General features: G+C 46.3%; 1 protein-coding gene across 4 annotated transcripts in view; it reads left to right on the top strand.

The window, feature by feature from the left end:
* LOC121232779 (E3 ubiquitin-protein ligase RNF38) overlaps nt 1-23,615 on the top strand; it is a 114,980-nt gene that overhangs the window by 41,712 nt on the left and 49,653 nt on the right. For 2 of the 4 annotated variants that reach the window (XM_041121227.1, XM_041121226.1), the window contains exons 1-3: nt 508-650; nt 1,062-1,255; nt 15,608-15,821. In XM_041121227.1, coding sequence (XP_040977161.1) covers nt 606-650; nt 1,062-1,255; nt 15,608-15,821 — 453 coding nt within the window. In that variant the 5' untranslated portion in view covers nt 508-605. Of the gene's footprint in view, nt 1-494; nt 651-1,061; nt 1,256-15,607; nt 15,822-23,615 lie in introns of those variants that run through there. The other 2 variants (XM_041121228.1, XM_041121229.1) reach the window with 2 other exon arrangements.

Below are 23,615 nucleotides of genomic sequence, written 5' to 3'. Positions count from 1 at the left end.
TGTAGAGAGGCTTTAAAACATGATAGTCTTTAAATGTATGTAAAGCAAAAGGCTTCTGACAGGGTTAGAGGGTGCAGTTCAGGAAGACAGTTATTGTAGAGAAGCTCAGTTTTCTCTATTGGTCATCTGCAAATGACTGCAAATATTTGGTTTCTTAAACTCATCACATCATATCTCTTAACTGAAATTATTATGGTGAAGAAGAAGAGAGGTCTAGCTAACCATTTTAAGCAGGAACAAGTAGTGAAAAGGAGAGGTAACTATTTCTGTTCAGGACTGAATGTAAACTTGGAGGTGAATGGTTTTCATATCACTGACACTGACAACTCTAGGAGCTACCTAGTCCCAGTAGAACTTCAGTAAAATACATGAAGTTAAATCAAGTTTTTCATGGTAGTTGTTTTTGATCACATTGTCTTTACTTATTAATTACTATTACTGCACTAACAAGTTAAAAGATGAGGCACCTCTGTGCTGGGATAGCAGAGCTGATTTGTACTCCAGACATTTTGAAATGTTTTTTCAGCTATGTAAGCATGCACTGGGTAAGAATGGAGTGCATATGCTGAACTAGAGCTCTATATGGCACCGATTTACTGGCAAATATGGATCCCATTGGTGTGAAATCTATGCTTATCTTTTACAAAAAGGTCTTTGGATCGCTTATTTATGTGTTTATATCCTAAATCTGTATTGGGCGGGGGGGGGGGGGGTGGTGCCTGTGTTGAATATTATAACAAAATAGGACCTACCTTTTTCTCCTGAAATAAGTGTTTACTCCTTTTTCTGATATAACTTCTGTGGTTGCCTTAGTATTAGTATTTAAAATACCTTGATGTTGCTAAAATATGTTTTAGTACAAATGCTCAGGTGGGCAATTAAGTGTTTGCATTATGAAGGCAATAGGTTCTACAACTAATTATAGTTGTTTAACTTTATGGTGTTTTGATCTAGTCTGTTAAGTCTCCCTCTTTAATGCTAGCTGAAGTAAATAATATTGGAGTTTCAATATGGGAAACAAATCACTCAGCTGAGGGGATTTTTTGTTTACATTGGCACAGAGTGAAGATAGTTCAAGTCCCAAGAGACAACGCCTTTCTCATTCAGTCTTTGACTATACAGCAGCATCACCAACTGCATCACCGCCAATGCGACCATGGGAGATGGCGTCAAATAGACAGCCTCCTTTGGCTCGGTCCAACCAACATCACTTCTCTGGGGAACGCTGCAGCACACCTGCACGAAGTAGGAGGAGGTAAGTAAGCTATATAAGTTAGGGACCAGTTTCTTATTCTCTCTATTGTCAACTCAGGGGAAGCCTATTTCAGGCAACACTGATTAGTATTTATTATATGATAAATACTCTAATGCATCTTTTGACTTTTTTTTGACTAAATTATAATAAGTGAAACAGAAAACTCTGTATTGAAAGTAATTTAACCTCTTGCATCTTCCAATAATTTGTAAGAGTAGAGAGAAACTTGAGAAGAGAATGCTTATTAACATTTTTTGTTATGAGCTAGCTTCTTTCTCTCATTCTGTACTGGAGAAATAAGCATTTAAAAAATGGGAAGGGGGGAATTGTGGTGGGTTGCCCTTGGCTAACTGCCAGGTGCCCACCAAGCCGCTCTATCACTCCACCTCCTCAATAGGGCAGGGGGAGAAAAATATGACTAAAAGCTTGTGGGTTGAAATAAGGACAGGGAGATCACTCAGCAATTACAGTCACAGGCAAAACAAACTCAAATTGTGGAAATTAATTTAATTTGTTGTCAATTAAACAGAGTAGGATAATGAGAAATAAGAACAAATCTGAAAATACCCTCCCCCCACCCCTCCCTTCTTCCCAGGCTCAACTTCACTCCCGACTCCTCTACCTCCTCCCCCCGAGCAGCACAGGGGTATGAGGAATGCGGGTTATGGTCAGTTCATAATGCTTCATGTCTGGCGCTCCTTCCACCTCACGCTCTTCCCCTGCTCCACCATGGGGTCCCTCCCACGGGAGACAGTCCTTCATGGACTTCTCCAACGTGGGTCCTTCCCACAGGCTGCAGTTCTTCAAGAACTGCTCCAGCATCGGTCCTTTCCACAGGGTCCACAGTTCCTGCCAGCAAACCTGCTCCTGCATGGGCTCCTCTCCATGGGGTCACAGGTCCTGCCAGGAGTCTGCTCCTGTGTGGGGTCTCTACAGGCTGCAACTTCCTTCAGCACACATCCGCCTGCTGCAGTGTGGGGTGCTCCACAGGCTGCAGGGTGGATATCTGCTCCACCGTGGACCTCAGTGGGCTGCAGGGGGACAGCCTGCCTCACCATGGTCTTCACCACGGGCTGCAGGAGAATCTCTCTTCCCATGCCTGGAGCACCTCCTCCCCCTCCTTCTTCACTGACCTTGGTGTCTGCAGGGTTGTTTCACATACTCTCACTCTTCTCTCCCAGCTGCTGCTGTGCAACATTTTTTACCCTTTCTTAAATATGTTATCACAGAGACGCTACCAACGTTGCTGATCGGCTCAGCCTTGGCCAGCCTGGAGCTGGCTAGAACTGGCTCTGTCCAATATGGAGGGAGCTTCTGGCATCTGTTGCATTAAAGGGTAAAGAGGTTTGGCAGAAAATAACCCCCCTTGCATTCCAGCTTATCCTCAGATGTCAGAGGGGCTGGGGGTGGCTAGGTTTAATTTCTGAGTGATGTCCAATACAACGCTATAAGTCCGGTCGCATTCAATATGCTGAACTATCACGATGACAGATGCACTTAATAGCATACTGCACTCTCGGCTTAGCCGCATTCAACGCACAAGAACTACCAGACTTAGGGAGTTTGGTTGCATTAATGAACTATCACGACTAGATTAATGAGCAGCGCAGTTTATTAAAGCAACAGTACAGGTTCTTTTGGCTTGCCAGTGATAAAGACACTGTCTGCAAAGCACATGCAAATAATAATACAGTCGACTACAAGCACACTAAATTATGGAAAAACTCTATAGAGATTTCTAAGTTTCCCGGGGAAGCACTCGGTATAACCGAGGGTTCGATTCTTACCCAATAGGCGTCCCTATGGCGGGGGGGAAGAGAGGTTCAGCCCGTCGACTGATCCCAGAAGTGAGCAATGTCCTCCCAACTTGTCTGTGATGGTGTCTTCCTTAATAGTCTTCCTCTTTTTGGGCCTTTTTATCCTATTTTTCCTTTTAGGTGGAGCTTGAGTGACTCTAGTCATACATACCTTTACTTTGATTGGTATAAAGTTCTCTCGCTTTGCTTTTAAAGGTATATGCTAGAAAAAATTCAGAGCGCATTCTCCATGGAGGGGTGGTCGCACCTTGGAGGCGGGTAACTTCTGGGATGGAGGTGTGTTTTGGTATTATAATGATATTAAAATGAGCAAAGTTCACCCAAAGGACATGGTGTTACATGTCAGTACCCCAGAACTGGGCACGTGTGATATAAATCAGAAGTAGGGCAGTAGGTTGACAGAACCCCCATTATTTTACCTCCTTGCTTCAGTGGATTCAATGCAGGGACCTAGAGTTCTTGTTCCTATCGTTCCAGTTCCCTATCCCTGCGATCACAGAGCCTGGCCGCGGCGTCTCTATTCCGCTCCACCCTCCGTGTTACTTTTCAGAGTCAGCACACCAAGTTCCCCTGGTGTTGCCAACATCTAAAAGTTGCAGGTTATGTTGCTTAGGGAACTACCATGGAACCGATTCTTTACGTGTCCATTGTATTCCACCCTGGACGTTCACCTTCCCTTGAAGGGGGGGTGTCATATCAATAAGTCACCTCCAGCAATCATCCCACAGCATCTTCTCATAGAAGCAGCCCCTCTGCTACCAAAACCTTGCCACATAAACCCCATACAGGAATAAAACCCTATTTGTTGCTAGGGTGCTATTAAAAGCAATAAGTTCCATATGTAGTGTCATATATGTTCATTGCAATCGCAACTCAGTCCTTGTCTTGCAAACAGCAAAGATGAGGAAGACCTGACTGGAGGATACCATAGCATCATGTGGTTGCTGAGGTGGTTGCTTTGCATATTATAAAGAGTACATTTTTGTTCTGTTTTTTACTGTGTAGCTCATAAGACTCTATGAATCAGAGCTTTTGGAATAAGCTTCCTTAGTCATGGAATAGTAGAGTTTTAGATGGTTATGTTGAACTGATGTCTGGATAAGAGTGTATAGGAAAGCATAAAAATAAAGATGACCTTTACTCTTCTATTTAGTTATCCAAAGAAAAAGCTTTCAAGTCCCCTCCCCACTCTGCAATGTCTCAGAAATGTGTCTAAGTCATCTAATAAAATTTTAAAGCTCACTGACCTCTGTTTACATCACAGAAACACTATAGCTTGATTTCTACTAAAATGGAAGTATCTGTGCTTTTTCATGACTGTAAAACATTAGGTGAGGTTGAAAAAATATAATTGCTTCTCCTCTGACTCCATAGATAAAATTTGTCAACCATGATAACATAGTGTTAGAAGGAATAGACTTAAACGTGCTGGGTTTTGTTTCTTCTTCAAGTCCAGAAATCTGCTTTCAGTCCAAAGCATGAACATGGTATTGGTGTTCGTATGGCTGTCAGACCTAAGAAAGAAATTGGTTTGTTGGCTCAAGCTTCTCTTTCCAGAATAACTGCTGTATGTCCTTTATACAGTTCTGTGCAGTGGTGACTCATTAATCTAGTCCACAAGATGTTTTTATTTAGAAACGCTTTGAAGTGGGCTGTTCAGAATATGATGCATTTGGCATTTTTGCTTCTCATCTGACCAGCCCGCAGACATTTCTGTGCATCCTTCCATTACTATCTCTTGCTGGTGTGTGCCTGAGCTAATCTACCTTCCCAGAATAGGATCATTGGGGGAGCACAGTTTATAAACATCCATGTACATGTTCTGCAGGAGTCTGATTAAGTTTTATAGCACTGATGCTAAACCAGAACTGATAAGCCCTAATGGAACAGAGCTTGATTCTTTAAGGTTGTTCTGAGTCATAGAATCATAGAATGGTTTGGGTTGGAAGGGACCTTAAAGATCATCTAGTCCAACCCCCCTGCCACAGGCAGGGACATCTTTCACTAGATCAGGTTGCTCAAAGCCCTGTCCAACCTGACCTTGAACACTTCCAGGAAGGGGGCATCCACAACTTCTCTGGGCAACCTGTTCCAGTGTCTCACCACCCTCATAGTAAATAATTTCTTCCTTTTATCCAATCAAAATCGGCCCTCTTTTATTTTAAAACCATTGCCCCTTGTCCTGTCACTACAGGCCCTGGCAAACACTCTTTCTCTGTAATTCTTATAAGCATCCTTTAAGTATTGAAAGGCTGCAATCAGGTCTCCCTGGAGCCTTCTCTTCTCCAGGCTGGACAACCCCAACTCTCTCAGACTTTCTTCATAGGAGAGGTGTTCCAGTCCTCTGACCATTTTTCTGGCCCTCCTCTGGACCCACTCCAACAGGTCCATGTCTTTCTTGCACTGGGGAACCCAGAGCTGGACACAGGACTCCAGGTGGGGTCTCACGAGAGCGGAGTAGAGGGGGAGAATCACCTCCCTCGACCTGCTGGCCACGCTTCTTTTGATGCAGCCCAGGATACAGTTGGCTTTCTGGGCTGTGAGTGCACATTGCTGGCTCATCACCAATTTTTCATCCACCAGTATCCCCAAGTCCTTCTCTGCAGGGCTGCTCTCAATCCATTCATCCCCCAGTCTGTACTGATATTGGGGATTGCCCTGACCCAGGTGCAGGACCTTGCACTTGGTCTTGTTGAACTTCATGAGGTTCACACGGGCCCACTTCTCCAGCCTGTCAAGGTCCCTCAGGTTGGCATCCTTCCCTCTAGCGAATCAACTGCACCACTCAGCTTGGTGTCATCTGCAAACTTGCTGAGGGTGCACTCAATCCCACTGTCTATACGTCAGTGATGAAGATATTAAACAGTACTGGCCCCAGTACGGACCCTTGAGGGACACCGCTCGTTACTGGTTTCCACTTGGACATTGAGCCATTGACTAGAAGTCTTTGGACGCAGCCATCCAGCCAGTTCCTTATCCATCTAACAGTCCATCCGTCAAACCCATCTCTCTCCAATTTATAGTCCAGAATGTTGTGGGGGACCATATCAAAGGCCTTACAGAAGTCCAGGTAGATGATATCCGTAGCTCCTCCCTTGTCCACCAATGCAGTCACTCCGTTATAGAAGGCCACTAGATTAGTCAGGCACGACTTGCCCTTGGTGAAGCCATGTTGGCTGTCTCTAATCATTTCCCTGTCTTCCACACATTTTGACATATCTTCCAGGAGGATCTGTTCCATGATCTTATTGGGCACAGAGGTGAGGCTGACTGGTCAGTAGCTCCCAGGATCCTCCTTATTACTCTTTTTAAAAATAGGTACATTTTCTTCCTTTTCTGGCCAATGTACCTGTAAAAGCCCTTCTTATTATTCTTCGCATCCCTTGCCAAATTCAGCTCCAGCTGTGCCTTAGCTTTCCTGATCCCATCCCTACACACCCTGGCAGCATCCCTATATTCTTCCCAGGATACACGTCCCTGGTTCCACTGCCTGTGCTTTTCCTTCTTACACTTTAGTTTGACCAGGAGGTCCTTACTCAGCCATGCTAGTCTCCCACCTTCCTTGCCTGATTTCTTACACATGGGAATTGAGAGCTCTTGCGCTCTAAGATAAATGTCCTTAAAGAGCTGCCTGCTCTGCTCAGCTCCCTTGTCCCTGAGGGCAGTTTTCCAGGGGGTCCCATCCACTAATTCCTTAAGCAACTGAAAGTTCACTTTCCTAAAATTCAGGGTCTTGAGTTTACTTTTCACCTGGCTCGTATCCCTCCGGATCATGAATTCCACCACGGCATGATCACTGCGGCCCAGACTGCCACCAATCTTATTAATGTTTGAGTTGGGATTATTCAAAGCAAATTTCCTTATTGTTGCTGCTTATCATGAATTGGTTTCTATTGTGGAGTGATCTTAGACTTCATGAACTGGATTCTTTTAATTTAAAGCTGAACTGGAAGATGTACTCCAGTTGTAAATGGGCATTCAGTGTTTGGGCTAGTTCTAGTTTCCTGAAATGTGTATAGGGTTGATATCGGGTACTCATTGCCAACTGGTTTGCTCTATAGATTCACTACTATTGGTCCACACTTCTTGCTAATGTAGACACAGCCTGCGTCTTTGCCATGTTTTCAAGTGGATTTCTGTAGGGTCTTTATTATCTGGATTTTTTTTTTCCATTATTTGGATTACTGTTTATACTATAAGCTCTTTTGATCAGAGATTTCTGTACCATGCCTAGTAAAATGAGGCCATATTTTCAGTTGGGATTTTCAGATTCATGATAAGCAAATACATATTGCATTAAGAAGATAGCCTTAATAGAGTTTTACATATTACTGCTTATAAGGTCAACCCCAGCCAGCAACTAAGCACCACGCAGCCGCTCACTCACTTCCCACCACCACCCAGTGGGACGGGGGAGAAAAATCAGGAAAAGAAGTAAAACTCGTGGGTTGAGATAAGAACGGATTAATAGAACAGAAAAGAAGAAACTAATAATGATAATGAAAACATTAATAAAATGACAACAGCAATAATAAAAGGACTGGAATGTACAAATGATGCACAGTGCAATTGCTCACCACCTGCCGAACAACGCCCAGTTAGTCCCCGAGCAGCTATCCCCCCCGCCCCCATTCCCCCCAGTTTATATACTAGATGTGACGTCACATGGTATGGAATACCCTGTTGGCCACTTTGGGTCAGCTGCCCTGGCTGTGTCCTGTGCCAACTTCTTGTGCCCCTCCAGCTTTCTCGCTGGCTGGGCATGAGAAGCTGAAAAATCCTTGACTTTAGACTAAACACTACTTAGCAACAACTGAAAACATCAGCGATATCAACATTATTCTCATACTGAACCTAAAACATAGCACTGTACCAGCTACTAGGAAGACAATTAACTCTATCCCAGCTGAAACCAGGACAGTATCCACCCCTTATTCTATACCACTGACGTCATGCTCAGTTCCCATACCTTCAGTTACATCCTGGTCAATCATCATCACCTTTTCCGTCCCTTTGAGACATATGAACGATGATATATATATATATATATATATGTATATATGTATACACACACACAGATATCATTCCTTTAGTTTATGGGTCGTGTTCATAAAATGTTCGTTGAGTTCATTTAGTTCCTGACTCTGGGCTCCATCTGTCATACCAGTCTTTCTGGGCAGGAGGGATGGTGCAAAGTCCTCTCAGTCGGTAGAGCAGGATTGGGCTTCAGTGCGGTGTGACGAGCAGGTGACATTGGACGCAGCAGGAGGATGGTGTGCACTGTTGGATTGTGGCATGCTGGAGTCAGTTCTGGTTCCATCACTACTGCGCTTCGCTCAGTTTTATCACAGATCATTCTTGCTTGATCTAAGTGATTCTTACTGTAGTACTATGGATATAGCATATAACAATTATAGTAATGATAACATACAGTAGCAGGGTTATATAGCAACTAATATCATACAGTTTACTTCTGGCTATTCTCACCTAAAATCAAATCCCCTTGAGGCACACATCGGACTTCCCCATCTTTTCGCATCACCCACCAAGTGCACCCAGGCCCTTGAGCAAAAGCAATCCCACGAATGGGTTTACCTTTGCCTGAGGCAGGAGTAACCCAGACTGTCTTCCCTAACCTATTTTTTATGTGCACTACAGGGACTTTATCCCCTTCTACAGTACATAAAAATTCTGACTGGGCAGGGCCACCCCGATTGGCAGATCCTCTGGTGTTGACTAACCAGGTGGCTTTTGCTAAATGTGTATCCCAATGTTTGAAGGTTCCACCCCCCATTGCTCTCAATGTAGTCTTTAACAGTCCATTGTATCGCTCAATTTTCCCAGAGGCTGGTGCATGATAGGGGATGTGATACACCCACTCAATGCCATGCTCTTTGGCCCAGTTGTCTAGGAGGTTGTTTCGGAAATGAGTCCCGTTGTCCGACTCGATTCTTTCTGGGGTGCCATGTCGCCACAAGACCTGCTTTTCAAGGCCCAGGATAGTGTTCCGGGTGGTGGCATGGGGTACAGAATATATTTCCAGCCATCCGGTGGTTGCTTCCACCATTGTAAGCACATGGCGCTTGCCTTGGTGAGTTTGTGGGAGTGTGATATAGTCAATCTGCCAGGCTTCCCATATTTATATTTCAGCCATCGCCCTCCATACCACAGGGGCTTTAACCGCTTGGCTTGCTTAATTTCAGCACGTTTCACATTCATGGATACCTTGTGCGATAGTGTCCATGGTCAAGTCCACCCCTCGATCGCGAGCCCATCTATATGTTGCATCTCTTCCCTGATGGCCTGAGGTATCATGGGCCCACAGAGCCATAAATAGCTCACCCTTATGTTGCCAGTCCAGGTCCACCTGAGCCACTTCAATCTTGGCAGCCTGATCCACCTGTTGGTTATTTTGATGTTCTTCAGTGGCCCGACTCTTGGGTACCTGAGCAACTACGTGACATAATTTTACAACCAGATTCTCTAGCCAGGATGCAATATCTTGCCACAGTGCGGCAGCCCAGATGGGTTTACCTCTGCGCTGCCAGTTGCTCTGCTTCCATTGCTGTAACCACCCCCATAGGGCATTTGCCACCATCCATGAGTCAGGATAGAGATAGAGCACTGGCCACTTTTCTCTTTTGGCAATGTCTAACGCTAGCTGGATGGCTTTCACCTCTGCAAACTGACTCGATTCACCTTCTCCTTCAGCAGTTTCTGCGCCTTGTCGTGTAGGACTCCATACAGCAGCCTTCCACCTCCGATGCTTTCCCACAATGCAACAGGATCTGTCAGTGAACAGGGCATATTGCCTCTCATTTTCTGGCAGTTTATTATACAGCGGGGCCTCTTCAGCCCGTGTCACCTCCTCCTCTGGTGACATTCCAAAATCTTTACCTTCTGGCAAGTCCATAATCACTTCCAAAATTCCTGGGCGATCGGGGTTTCCTATGCGAGCTCGTTGTGTCATCAGTGCGGCCCACTTACTCCACGTGGCATCAGTCACGTGATGTGTAGAGGAGACCCTCCCTTTGAACATCCAGCCCAGCACTGGCAGTCGGGGTGCTAAGAGGAGCTGTGTTTCAGTACCAACCACTTCTGAGGCAGCTTGAACTCCTTCATATGCTGCCAATATCTCTTTTTTCAGTTGGAGTATAGTGAGCCTCAGATCCTCGATATCCTCGACTCCAAAACCCCAGGGGTCAGCCTCGGGTCTCCCCAGGTGCTTTCTGCCAGAGGCTCCAGGTAGGACTGTTTGCTCCAGCTGCAGTACAGAGCACGTTTTTAACATCTTGTCCTGCCTGGACTGGCCCAAGGGCTACTGCATGTCCCCATTTAAAATCATTCTTCTTCCGGGTCACTTGATAGAGAGGGCTTACAATCAGACTGTAATTTGGAATATGCATTCTCCAAAATCCCACAACACCTAAGAAGGCCTGTGTTTCCTTTTTATTAGTCAGTGGAGACATAGCTGCTCTTTTGTTGACCACGTCCATTGGGATCTGACGACGTCCATCTTGCCATTTTATTCCTAAAAACTGGATCTCCTGTGCAGGTCCCTTGACCTTACTTTCTTTTATGGCAAAACCAGCTTTCAGAAGGATTTGTATTATTTTCTTCCCTTTCTCAAAGACTTCTTCTGCTGTTTTGCCCCATACAATGATGTCATCAATGTATTGCAGGTGTTCCGGAGCTTCACCTTTTTCCAGTGCAGTCTGGATTAGTCCATGGCAAATGGTGGGGCTGTGTTTCCACCCCTGGGGCAGTCGATTCCAGGTGTACTGGACGCCCCTCCAAGTGAAAGCAAATTGTGGCTGGCACTCTGCTGCCAGAGGGATTGAGAAAAACGCATTAGCAGTGTTAATTGTGGCATACCACTTGGCTGCCTTTGACTCTAGTTCGTATTGAAGTTGTAGCATATCTGGAACGGCAGCACTCAGCGGTGGAGTAACTTCATTCAGGCCACAATAGTCAACTGTTAGTCTCCACTCCCCATTAGACTTTCGCACTGGCCATATGGGACTATTAAAGGGCGAGTGAGTCTTGCTGATCACTCCTTGGCTCTCCAATTGGCAAATCAGCTTATGCATAGGAACCAGGGAGTCTCGGTTGGTGTGATGTTGCTGCCGGTGCACCGTCATGGTAGCAATTGGCACTTGTTGTTCTTCAATCTTCAGCAACCCCACAACCGAAGGGTCTTGAGAGAGACCAGGCAGGGTAGACAGCTGTTCAGTGCCCTCCATCTCCAAGGCAGCTATACCAAAAGCCCATCGATACCCCTTTGGGTCCTTAAAATACCCTCTCCTGAGGTAGTCTATGCCAAGGATACACCGAGCCTCTGGACCAGTCAGAATGGAGTGTTTCTGCCATGCATTCCCAGTTAGGCTTACTTCAGACTCCAATACAGTTAACTCTTGGGATCCCCCTGTCACACCAGAGATACAGATGGGTTCTGCCCCTTTATAACTTGATGGCATTAGAGTACACTGTGCGCCGGTGTCTACTGGAGCCTTGTACTCCTGTGGGTCTAACGTGCCAGGCCATCAAATCCACACAGTCCAATAGACCCGGTTATCCCTTTCCTCCACCTGGCTGGAGGCAGGGCCCCGCTAATCCTGGTCAGAGTATCCAGTACTCACTTCTTGTGAAGTTGAATCAAAAGCCCCTTCAAGAGGATCAGAAATAAGATCAGCCCTTCTACTCTGTTTGGAAACTGGAGCGGCATTTTTCCTGGGAGAATCCCCTTTTGTGGTGGTTTTTCCTCGCAGCTCACGTACCCATGCATCTAGGACCGAGGTAGGTTTTCCATCCCATTTCCTCATGTCCTCTCCATGATCACATAGGTAAAACCACAGGGCACCTCGCGGTGTGTACCTTTTATATTCTCTCTCTTGGGCAGAGGAACACTCACTCCTAATAGCTGAGACATTGGTCCTTACAGGTGAGGAGTGGGACATATCTTCTTTGATTTTCTGGACGTCCTGGGACAGCTTCTCCACAGCTGAAATGCAGGCTTGTAAGGAGGAGGAGAGATTTTCTTCATATTGCCAGAGTTGGCAAGCCACTTCATCCACCGTCAGTGCCTCTTCGTCTTTCCAGGTCATTATTACCAGTGAGTTGGCATAGGACGATGGTGTGCTCCTTACAAACTTCCGCCACATGGGTCATGTGCGTGGGACTTTGTCTGGATCTTTGGGTAATTGTGTATTGTCTGAGTCATAATGAATCATCTCTAGCATGGCTAATTCCCTCAGATATTGGATACCTCTTTCCATGGTGGTCCACTTGCTTGACTGACATATCTTCCTTGAAGGGGTACCTTTCCTTCACGCTTGACAGGAGGCGCCTCCAGAGGCTGAGGGCTTGTGTCCCTTTTCCAATTACCTTGTCAATGCCACCTTCCCTGGCAAGCAATCCCAGCTGCTTGGCTTCCCTACCTTCTAATTCCAAGCTATTAGCCCCATTGTCCCAGCATTGGAGGAGCCAGGTGATAATATGCTCACCTATACAGCAGCCGAAATCTTTTTGCATATCCCGCAGCTCACTCAAGGATAGGGACCGGGTGATTACCTCTGGTTCTGCCTCTTCCTCCTGTTCCCGTGATGACCCTGGTTCACCTTCATCCTTCGCTAAGCGAACTGATTTTTTTTGTATATTTCTTGTTCTGTATGGGGGCAACTGATACTGGTGCAGGTTGGTCCGCTGGTTCAGTTGCAGTACCGCTTGCCGCAGTGCCCGTCGCCAGGGCTGGAGGGACCACAGTCCCCATTGCCGAGGTTTGGGTAGCCACAGTGCCTGTTGTCTTGTTGTTAGATCCAGAGACCTTCTCTTCCCCTTGAGGGTACTGCGTGGTGTTTAACAGGGCTCGATAGGCAAGGGCCAGGCCCCACCACATTGCAGCAATTCATGTCTCTGGAGTTGCCAGGGTGACAGCATACCTTTTCCAAATATTTTACTAGTTCTTCTGGATTCTGCACTTGTTCAGAGGTGAATTTCCAAAACATTGGAGGTGCCCACTCTCCTAGGTACTTGCCCATACTACCCCACACACCCTGCCACTCATAATTATCCAGCCTCGGGGCAGATCTCTGGGTGATCTTCTTAAATAGTTGTTTAACCTTAAACAAGAGCTGAACCACATTCAGGAACATGCTAATTCCTAGCTGTAAGGCTAGGACTGTGCTGGTCTCAACATCCCAAGGGTATTCAAATTTTTCAAAATTCTCAAACACCATTGTAACTGGACTGAAGGAGAAGGGAAAAGGGAAGAAAGGTACCCCACCCATAGACTGATTTTCCAAGGAGGAAAGGTAAATGGTGTAATTATTAAATAGTTTCCCACAGATGGCTCCCGGAGTATAAAGGTGACAATGCTGAGTGTAAATACCGGATTAATCCCACAGCCGATGACTTTATCATACCATAAACCAGTGTTATACAATACATCAAAGCAAAAACCTTAATCCACCTTCCATGGATGATAAGCAGCAGAAGAGGGACTACATACAGCAAGCAAGGTGATACTTAACAGAACTCTAAAAATAAGCATCACAACTCTAAGAACTCATAAATCAACATAGTGACCAGCGACTATTAGACCAATGTAATAAATGCTTCTAACAAATTTGTTTTAACACGCTCTGGTCAGGTTTGTTGTTATCTCAACCCTTCGTGCCCCACATTGGGCGCCAAAAAGGACTGTTGTGGTTTAACCCCAGCCAGCAACTAAGCACCACGCAGCCATTCACTCACTTCCCCCCCAGCCAGTGGGGTGGGGGAGGGAATTGGAAAAAAAAAAGTAAAACTCATGGGTTGAGATAAGAATGGTTTAATAGAACAGAAAAGAAGAACCTAATAATGATAACACTAATAAAATGACAACAGTAATAATAATAGGATTGGAATATACACATGATGCACAGTGCAATTACTCATCACCCGCTGATCGACGCCCAGTTAGTCCCCGAGCAGTGATCCCCCCAACCTCCGAGTTCCTAAACTAGATGGGACGTCACATGGTATGGAATACCCCGTTGGCCACTTTGGGTCGGCTGCCCTGGCTGTGTCCCCTCCCAACTTCTTGTGCCCCTCCAGCCTTCTTGCTGGCTGGGCATGAGAAGCTGAAAAATCCTTGACTTAGTCTAAACATTACTTAGCAACAAGTGAAAACATCAGTGTTATCAACATTCTTCTCATACTTAGCTCAAAAACATAGCACTATACCAGCTACTAGAAAGACAATTAACTCTATCCCAGCTGAAACCAGGAGACTTATGAACACCTTTCTAGCTAGCAATACAAAGCATAGCACTATGAGAGCTGCTATGGGGAAAGTTAACTCCATGCCAGCCAGACCCAATACAATGATGCACGCATATGGTGACTCACCGGATTCCCAATAGCAAACACATGATTATAAGCGATGCCATGGCTCTAGTGAGCTGCTAGAAATATTTGGTGTGCAGGTCATCTGAGAGCAACAGCCAATCATGCAAATGCCTTTTGAATGGGGGTGAGAGTCCCGTCACCCCTTGGCTCCACCAATGGTAGTGTGATTTGAGAGATTCAAACTTTACATGGAACGTGGGCAGGACCCTGCTTACACTTCTAATGTCAGGGGACAGGACGTCGGCAGTCTGTCTAGGTCTGTGATAACGACCAAGTGGCAGGGTGTCACAGGTTGATGGAGGTATCCTTCCCCTCTACTCAGCACTGGTGAGGCCACACATGGAGTCCTGTGTCTAGTTCTGGGCTCCACAGTACAAGAGACATGGATATACTGGAGAGAGTTCAAAGAAGGGCCACAAGGATGGTTTTAAAGGAGTGGAGCATCTCTCCTATGAGGAAAGGCTGAGAGAGCTGGAACTGTTTAGCGTAGAGAAGAGAAGGCTCGGGGGGCATCTTATCAATGTATATAAATATCTGAAGGGAGGCTGCAAGGAGGACCGAGTCAGGCTCTTTTCAGTGGTGTCCAGTGAGAAGACAAGAGGCAATGAGCACAAAGTGAAATACAGGAGGTTCCATCTGAACATCAGGAAACACTTTTTCACTGTGAGGGTGACTGAGCACTGGAACAGGTTGCCCAGAGAGATTGTGGAGTCTCCCTCCCTGGAAATATTCAAAAGCCATCTGGACATGGTCCTGGGCAACCAGCTCCTGATAGCCCTGCTTGAGCAGGGTGGGGTTGACTAGATGACCTCCAGAGGACCCTTTCAACCTCAACCATTCTATGATTCTGTGAATCAAGTGCTCAAATGTTTTTTTAACAAGTTTTGTGAAGGTAATATTTCTATAAAAATGCTTCTGGTTTCCTCTCTTGTATTAAACTATGCTCAAGCACTCATGCTGAAATAAGCATCTATGCTAGGGCTTTCAGAAATTTTCTGAATGAGAGATTGTATGACAAACTAACATACCTAGCCTAGCAAAACTTTCCAGTGTAAAAATATCCTTACTATTGAGTTCTTTGTGCTTCTAGTTATAAGTGCCACAAACCTTTCTTAATGTGATCTTTCATCTTTTTATGTGTTTTTAGTCCTCCTGTTCGCCGTCAGAGAGCAAGAAGGGATCGTCTGTCTCGACACAATTCTGTTAACCAAGATGAAAACTATCATCATCTCTCCTATGGACAGCAGCAAACAATAGAAGAGCCCCAAGCCTTTAACCCTCCAAATATATCCCATCGTATGTTGCACCCAGCTGCTCACCCGCCACAGCAGAACACAGTGATGGTTGACATTCATGATCCGGTAAGAGTGTGTTGAGAACATGGATGCAAATGTCTTAAATTCTGTGTGTTCCACTCTGAAGAGAGCAAATGAGTGAACTCTTCTCGACAAATTAGTTGGCAATGGAGGTCACATAACACTAACTCCTATTAGTCCTCTTGTAGAGCATTTTTTTTTTTCTTTTTTTCTTCTGAGTAGTATCAGTGTATAGAGAGCTGCAGTGAAAACATTGATACATTTGTTACTTAAGAAAAAAAAAAAATCTAGACTCTAATAGACAAGAGTGAAAGTCAACAGTCTGTCCATGTGTATTGGCACAGTTCTGAAGATCTCTGCATCCCACCTTTGAAATGTGACTCTTCTGCTTCTGAAGTTAATTTAGTTTAAGATATGCTATGGTAATAATGTATTTTACTTCACTGCATATGAAGTACCTCTCCTTAGCTTAAAGTGCTTTACACAGCTTAAATATATTCTTTAAAAATAGAATTCACAATGCATATAATTGACTGCCTATATAACAGCAAAACTCATAATGGTTTGACTTGATGATCTTAAAGGTTTTTTCCAACCTAAACAATTCTATGATTCTATGAACTCATGATAATATCATCTCATCACTAAATTACTCATTCTAGCCTCAACCAGCTCCTTAAAAGGCATGAGAAAATGACATTTGCAGCTAGTCCAGAAAAATAAGTTAGATCTTCCCTGAGACAGGAAGAGGAGTAGGATTCCATAATAGAGGCTCTTTAAAGGAAATTGTCCTCTTGATATAGCCTTTTCTTGTTCAAATCAGTAGAATGCAGCCCAAGGGTGTTTCTTGCTATGCAGTTACATTCATTAACTGGGGACAGAACTGGTCATTCTAGTGCAGTGTACATGGGGGTTTCCTGAACTGGGCAAACCTCAGGGGGAGCCAAGAGACACAACAGGAGCCCACAGCTCCTGCGACAGCTGTTGATGAGACCTGGGTGGGGCCAGGAGCAACGATGGCCAAGCCCCGGCCCGGGGTATAAAAGAAGCCCCTAGGGAGCAGTAGCAACCAGGGTGGGCAAACAGGGCGTGGTGTGTCAGCAAGGGCATGGCACAGCAGTTCGCATGGCAGTTCACGCAGAAGGGTGCGCAGGAAGGGTGCTGTAGCTCTGCCAGCTTGACCAGGGAGAAATGGTATCTACCCAGCAGAAGGCCATGGCCTCTCTAAACTCTGCACCCACCATGACTGATGCAGCTTCCCAGACAGAGCTCCGATGGGAACATGCTTCCACCCAGGCGTCAGGCTGCAGGGTATGCCCTACTCTTAGGCCAGTACTGGACAGCAGTAGTGAGTACACCTGTGGGAGGTGCGCCTAGGTAGATGAACTCCTCCACTTAGTGACAGAGCTCCAGGAGGAGGTGAGTAGGTTGAGGAGTATCAGGGAGTCTGAGAGATAGACAGACTACTGGAATCACACCCTACCTTCCCTGGGACAGGCCTGTCAGGCAGACAGGACACATGATACGGAGGATTCCCTATCCTCTCTCCACCTGACTGAACATGGTGACTTAAGGGATGGGGGCAACGGCGACAAGTTCCTGCCCAGTGCAGCAGGTGCATCTCCTCTGTGACTACCCCACCTTCCCCAGTGCCCTTGCATAAAAGGTAGGAGGCTCTGCAAGTGCAACCGAACAATGATGAGGACGATGGTTCATCTAGCTTGGAGGTGTCGCCAAGGTTAAGTCGGCCTACACCTTGCATCAAAAGCGCTTCCATAAAGAAAAAAAGATGAGTCATTGTCATAGGAGACTCTCTCCTGAGGGATACAGAAGGCCCAATATGCAGATGGGACCCACTTCTTGGGGAAGTCTGCTGCCTCACTGGGGCCCAGGATAAAGATGTGGTGAGAAAACTTCCTACCCTGGTATGGCCCTCAGATTATGTTCCATTATTGATTTATCAGGTAGGCAGCGATGAAGTTTCAACAAGAAGTCTGAGGGCAATCAAGAGAGACTTCAGGGCCTTGGGATGACTGGTTAAGGGATCAGGAGCACAAGTAGCATTTTCCTCTGTCCTTCCAGTTGCAGGGAATGATGAGGGAAGAAACAGGAAGAGCCAGCAGATCAATACCTGGTTCCAAGCCTGGTGTCAGTGGCAGAATTTTGGGGTTTTTGATCATGGGTCAGTCCACATGACACCAAGCCTGCTGGTGACAGATGGGGTACACCTGTCTCAAAGGGGGAAAAGGATCTTTGTTGAAGAGTTAGCAGGGCTCATCATTGAAGAGCTTTAAACTAGACTTGAAGGGAAAAGGGATAAAACCAGGCTCGCTACAGATAAGCCTTGGGGGCAGTATGCCAGAGTTTGAGGGACAGTGTGCTAGCAAGGTCCTTCGGTCTGCCATCTCAGTGGAGGTAGGGGATGGAGATCCACGCAGCAGCAAAGAAACAAGGGTTGTCAATGCATTAGAAACCACGGAAGCACCTAAGAACAGCCACATAGGAATTAGGGCTTCTCTCCCAAAGAAGGTGGCAGGATCAATAGCCAAACTGAAGTGCATCTACACCAATGCACGCAGCATGGGCAGGAAACAGGAGGAGTCGGAAGCTGTTGTGCAGCTGGAAAACTATGACATAGTTGCAATCACGGAAACATGGTGGGATGACTCACACAACTGGAGTGCTGCAATGGATGGCTATTGTGGTGGGTTGACCCTGGCTGGATGCCAGGTACCCACCAAAGCCATTCTATCACTCCCCCCTCCTCAGCTGGACAGGGGAGAGAAAATATAACAAAGGGCTCGTGGGTCAAGATAAGGACAGGGAGAGATAACTCAACCAATTACCGTCACGGGCAAAACAGACTCAACTTGGGGGAAATTAACTTAATGTATTACCAGTCAACATGAGTAGGGTAATGAGAAATAAAACCAAATCTCAAAACACCTTCCCCCCTCCCTCCTTCTTCCTGGGCACAACTTCATTCACGGATTCTCTACCTATCCCCCCAGTGGTGCAGGAGGACGGGGAATGGGGATTATGGTCAGTTCATCACACGTTGCCTCTGCTGCTTCATCCTCCTCAGGGGCAGGACTCATCACACTCTTCCCTTGCTCCAGCGTGGGGTCCCTCCCACAGGAGACAGTCCTCCACAACCTTCTCCGATGTGGGTCCTTCTCACAGGCTGCAGTTCTTCACGAACTGCTCCAGCGTGGGTCCCTTCCACAGTGTGCAGTCCTTCAGGAGCACACTGCTCCAGCATGGGTCCCTGTCGTGGTTTCAGCCCAGCTGGTAACAAAGGACCACGCAGCCGCTCGCTCACTCCTCCCGCCCCCCTCCCGTGGGATAGGGAGGAGACGGAGGAGAGAAAAGAAAAAAACTGGAACCTCGAGGGTTGAGATAAGGGCAGTTTACTGGGACAACACAAAAAAGTTACAACAACAACAACGGTACTAATGAAAGAGTATACAAAAAGAGTGATGCACAGTGCAACTGCTCACCACCCGGGACCCGACGCTCCACCACTTCCCCCATCAAAAGTCAAGAGAGAGAGCAGGAGAGCCCTCCCCCCGGCCCACTCCCCATTTATATACTGGGCATGATGTCACATGGTATGGAATAGCTCCTTGGCTAGTTCAGGTCAGCTGCCCCGGCTATGCCCCCCCACCTCCCAGGTTCCTGTAAAAATTAACTCTATCCCAGCTGAACCCAGGACAGTCCCCCACGGGGTCACAAGTCCTGCCAGAAAACCTGTTCCGTGGGCTCCTCTCTCCACGGATCCACAGGTCCTGCCAGGAGCCTGCTCCAGCACAGGCTTCCCATGGGGTCACAGCCTCCTTCGGGAACCCACCTGCTCTGGCGTGGGGTCCTCCACGGGCTGCAGGTGGATATCTGCTCCACCGTGGACCTCCATGGGCTGCAGGGGGACAGCCTGCTTCACCATGGTCTTCACCACAGGCTGCAGGGGAATCTCTGCTCCGGCGCCTGGAGCACCTCCTCCCCCTCCTTCTTCACTGACCTTGGTGTCCGCAGGGTTGTTTCTCTTACATGTTCTCACTCCTCTCTCCAGCTGCAGTTTCTGTGCCTGCCACAACTTTTTTCCCTTCTTAAATATGTTATCACAGAGGCACTACCACTATCGCTGATTGGCTTAGCTTTGGCCAGCAGCAGGTCCGTCTTGGAGCCAGCTGGCGTTGGCTCCATGGGACATAGGAGAAGCTTCTAGCAGCTTCTCACAGAAGCCACCCCTGTAACCCCCCCCCCCGCTACCAAAACCTTGACACACAAAGCCAATACAGCTATAAACTCTTCTGAAGGGATAGGCAAGGAAGGACAGGTGGTGGGGTATGTTAGGGAGTGTTTTGACTGTCTAGAGTTTGATGATGGTGATGAAAGGGTTGACTGTTTATGGGTAAGAATCAGGGGAAAGGCCAACAAGGCAGATATCATGGTGGGAGTCTGTTATAGACCATCCAATCAGGATGAAGAGGTAGATAAAATATTCTATAAGCAGCTGGGAGAAGTCTCACAATCACTAGCCCTTGTTCTCGTGGGGGGCTTCAACTTACCAGATGTCTGCTGGAAATACAATACAGCAGAGAGGAAACAGTCTAGGAGGTTCCTGGAGTGTGTGGAAGATAGATAACTTCTTGACACAGCTGGTGAGTGAGCCAACTAGGGAAGGGGCCCTGCTGGACTTGTTGTTTGCGAACAGAGAAGGACTAATGGGTGATGTGATGGTTGGAGGCCGTCTTGGGTGTAGCAATCATGATAGAGTTTTTGATTCTCGGAGAAGTAAGGAGGGGGGTTAGCAGAACTGCTACCTTGGGCTTCTGGAGGGCAGACTTTGGCCTGTTTAGGGGCCTGGTTGACGGAGTCCCTTGAGAGGAAGTCCTGAAGGGCAAAGGAGTCCAGGAAGGCTGGAGATTCTTCAAGAAGGAAATCTTAAAGGCACAGGCCATCCCTATGTGCCAAAAGATGAGCCAGTGGGGAAGAAGACTGGCTTGGCTGAACAGAGAGCTTTGGCTGGAACTCAGGAAAAAAATGAAAATTTATGTCCTTTGGAAGAAGGGGCAGGCAACTCAGGAGGACTACAGGGATGTTGTGAGGTTATGCAGGGAGAAAAATTAGAAGGGCCAAAGCCCAACGAGAACTTAATCTGGCTACTGCTGTAAAATTCAATAAAAACTGTTTCTATAAATACATTAACAACAGTAGGAGGGCTAAGAAGAATATCCTTCCTTTACTGGATGTGAGGGGAAACATAGTGACAAAGATGAGGAAAAGGCTGAGGTACTTAATGCCTTCTTTGCCTCACTCTTTAATAGTAAGACCAGTTGTTCTCAGGGTCCCCAGCCCCCTGAGCTGGAAGACAGGGAAGGAGAGCAGAATGAAGCCCCCTATGATAATCCAAGGGGAAATGATTAGCGACCTGCTACACCACTTAGACACACACAAATCTATGGGGCCGGATGGGATCCACTCAAGGGTACTGAGGGAGCTGACAGAAGTGCTCACCAAGCCACTTTCCATCATTTATCAGCAGTATTGGCTAACCAGGGAGGTCCCAGTTGACTGGAGGTTAGCAAATGTGACACCCATCTACAAGAAGGGCCAGAAGGAGGATCCGGGGAACCACAGGCCTGTTAGTCTGACCTCAGTGCCAGGGAAGGTTATGGAGCAGATCATCTTGAGCGCCATCACGCGGCACGTACAGGACAACCAGGTGATCAGGCCCAGTCAGCATGGGTTTATGAAAGGCAGGTCCTGCTTGACTAACCTGATCTCCTTCTATGACAAGGTGACCTGCTTAGTGGACAAGGGAAAGGCTGTGGATGTTGTCTACCTGGACTTTAGTAAAGCCTTTGACACCATTTCCCACAGCATTGTCCTGGAGAAACTGGCTGCTTATGGCTTGGATGGGTGTACTCTTCACTGGGTAAAAAACTGGCTGGATGTCTGGGCCCAAAGAGTTGTGGTGAATGGAGTTAAATCCAGTTGGCGGCTGGTCGCAAGTGGTGTTCCCCAGGGCTCAGTATTGGGGCCAGTTCTGTTTAATATCTTCATCAATGATCTGGATGTGGGGATCCAGTGTACCCTCAGTAAGTTTGCAGATGACACCAATTTGGGCGGGAGTGTTGATCTGCTTGAGGGTAGGAAATCTCTACAGAGGGATCTGGACAGGCTGGATCAATGGGCCAAGGCCAATTGTATGAGATTCAACAAGGCTAAGTGCCGGGTCCTGCACTTGGGTCACAACAATCCCGTCTTGGAGCCGGCTGGTATTGGCTCTGTCGGACAAAGGGGAAGCTTCCAGCAGCTTCTCACTGAAGCCACCCCTGTAACCCCCCCCGCTACCAAAACCTTGCCACACAAACCCAATACAATGTGGCACTTAGGGACACAGTTTAGTGGTGGACCTGGCAGTGTTGGGTTTGCGGTTTTACTCGATGATCTTAAAGGTCTTTTCCAATCTAAATGATTCTATGATTCTATATCCAGTTCACAAACTGCCAGGCTTAAAATGCAATTCTTACAGCACAGCTTATAAAGTGACTTGCATTCAGTACAGCAGCAGATCACTGATGTATTTTCTGTGCAGAGCGCTGATCAATAAGGAGTATCTGCACCCAGAGCAGAGTGCATGGGTTAAAGACAATAGTCTTTCTGGCCATGTCACAGCCTTCACTTGTATCTGAACAGTTGAGTTACTGAAGTATCTCAAAACAAAAATACATTTTGTGTTTGTCCTTGCGTGATTAGACTTGCAGCATCATCCTGAGAAACGATTGTTCTATGATGCTGTCACTACCTTCCAAGCACTTTCCACAAGGTGTTAGTGTTTTCAGAGTTACTATGGGTCTTCCATGATGGTGCTTTGCACAGACTACTCTAGAGAGGGAACCACTTTCTCTTTTTTTTTTTCTTTCTTTCTGCACTGAGAGCAGTGGTAAGCTCTCCTGAATCGCATCTGGCACTGTCCTCAAACATCCGACAGTTATGGCATTAAAAACTCTCTGATAGCTCACATATAAAATATTTGCATTGGTACCTGAACTGGAACTAGGTCAAAGTCACTGTTTCTGCTGAGTGGTTTTTTTCCCAAATATGTGCAGTTTTGAGATTTGAGGTTTTATTCAGTCATCTGTGTGGTGTTCCTGTTTTGGCCTCTGCATCTCATGGCCAGTTCAGTAGGTTAGCACTCTCCAATTTATTTATTCTCATCTTTGTAATGAGCTGTTCTTGCTTGTTCATTTTCCAAGGGTGAATTCCATTTTAGTAGGTTGTGAAGGAAGGTTCTTCAAAATAATTGCCTTCTGTGTATCCATGTTCCTTACCTATGGTTCTTTGCAGTTTTTGCTAGATTCCTGATGTAGTACAAGGAATTGAGGAGTGTGTGGGTTCAGAGTACCTTCTACCCTTGGATTGATGATTGAGTTCTAAGTGAATATTGCTAACTAAAAAAACCTGTAAGCCATCATGTTCTCTACTATGTTTGTAGATATTTAGTGGATATTGTCTCAGAGGCATGTTTATGAATATGTAACCTTTTCTTTTTCAGCTTTTAAATTAATCTTTGGTTTCAACTAATGTTGTTAGTCGTGTTAAGACACATCCCTGGAGTGTTGCTCTGAGTAGGCATTCAGAGATTGGTTTCTTTACAGGAAAGAAAATCTATCTGAAGTTCTTTTTCTTCAAAGATATAAGTCTCTGGGTTAACATTTAATCACCCTGCAAGGACGAGTTGAAGAGATTCTTTAGCTACTTGTAGGGGGTTTTTTACACCCCTTTTTCTGACTGGCTTTTATGTGGGAGTTATTGCTGCCTATTTTCTCTAAG

Source organism: Aquila chrysaetos, chromosome W, assembly GCF_900496995.4.
Source record: "Aquila chrysaetos chrysaetos chromosome W, bAquChr1.4, whole genome shotgun sequence".
Lineage (NCBI taxonomy): Eukaryota > Metazoa > Chordata > Aves > Accipitriformes > Accipitridae > Aquila > Aquila chrysaetos.
Note: the sequence above shows the minus strand (reverse complement) of the source record. Positions and strands in the feature narration are given on the sequence as shown.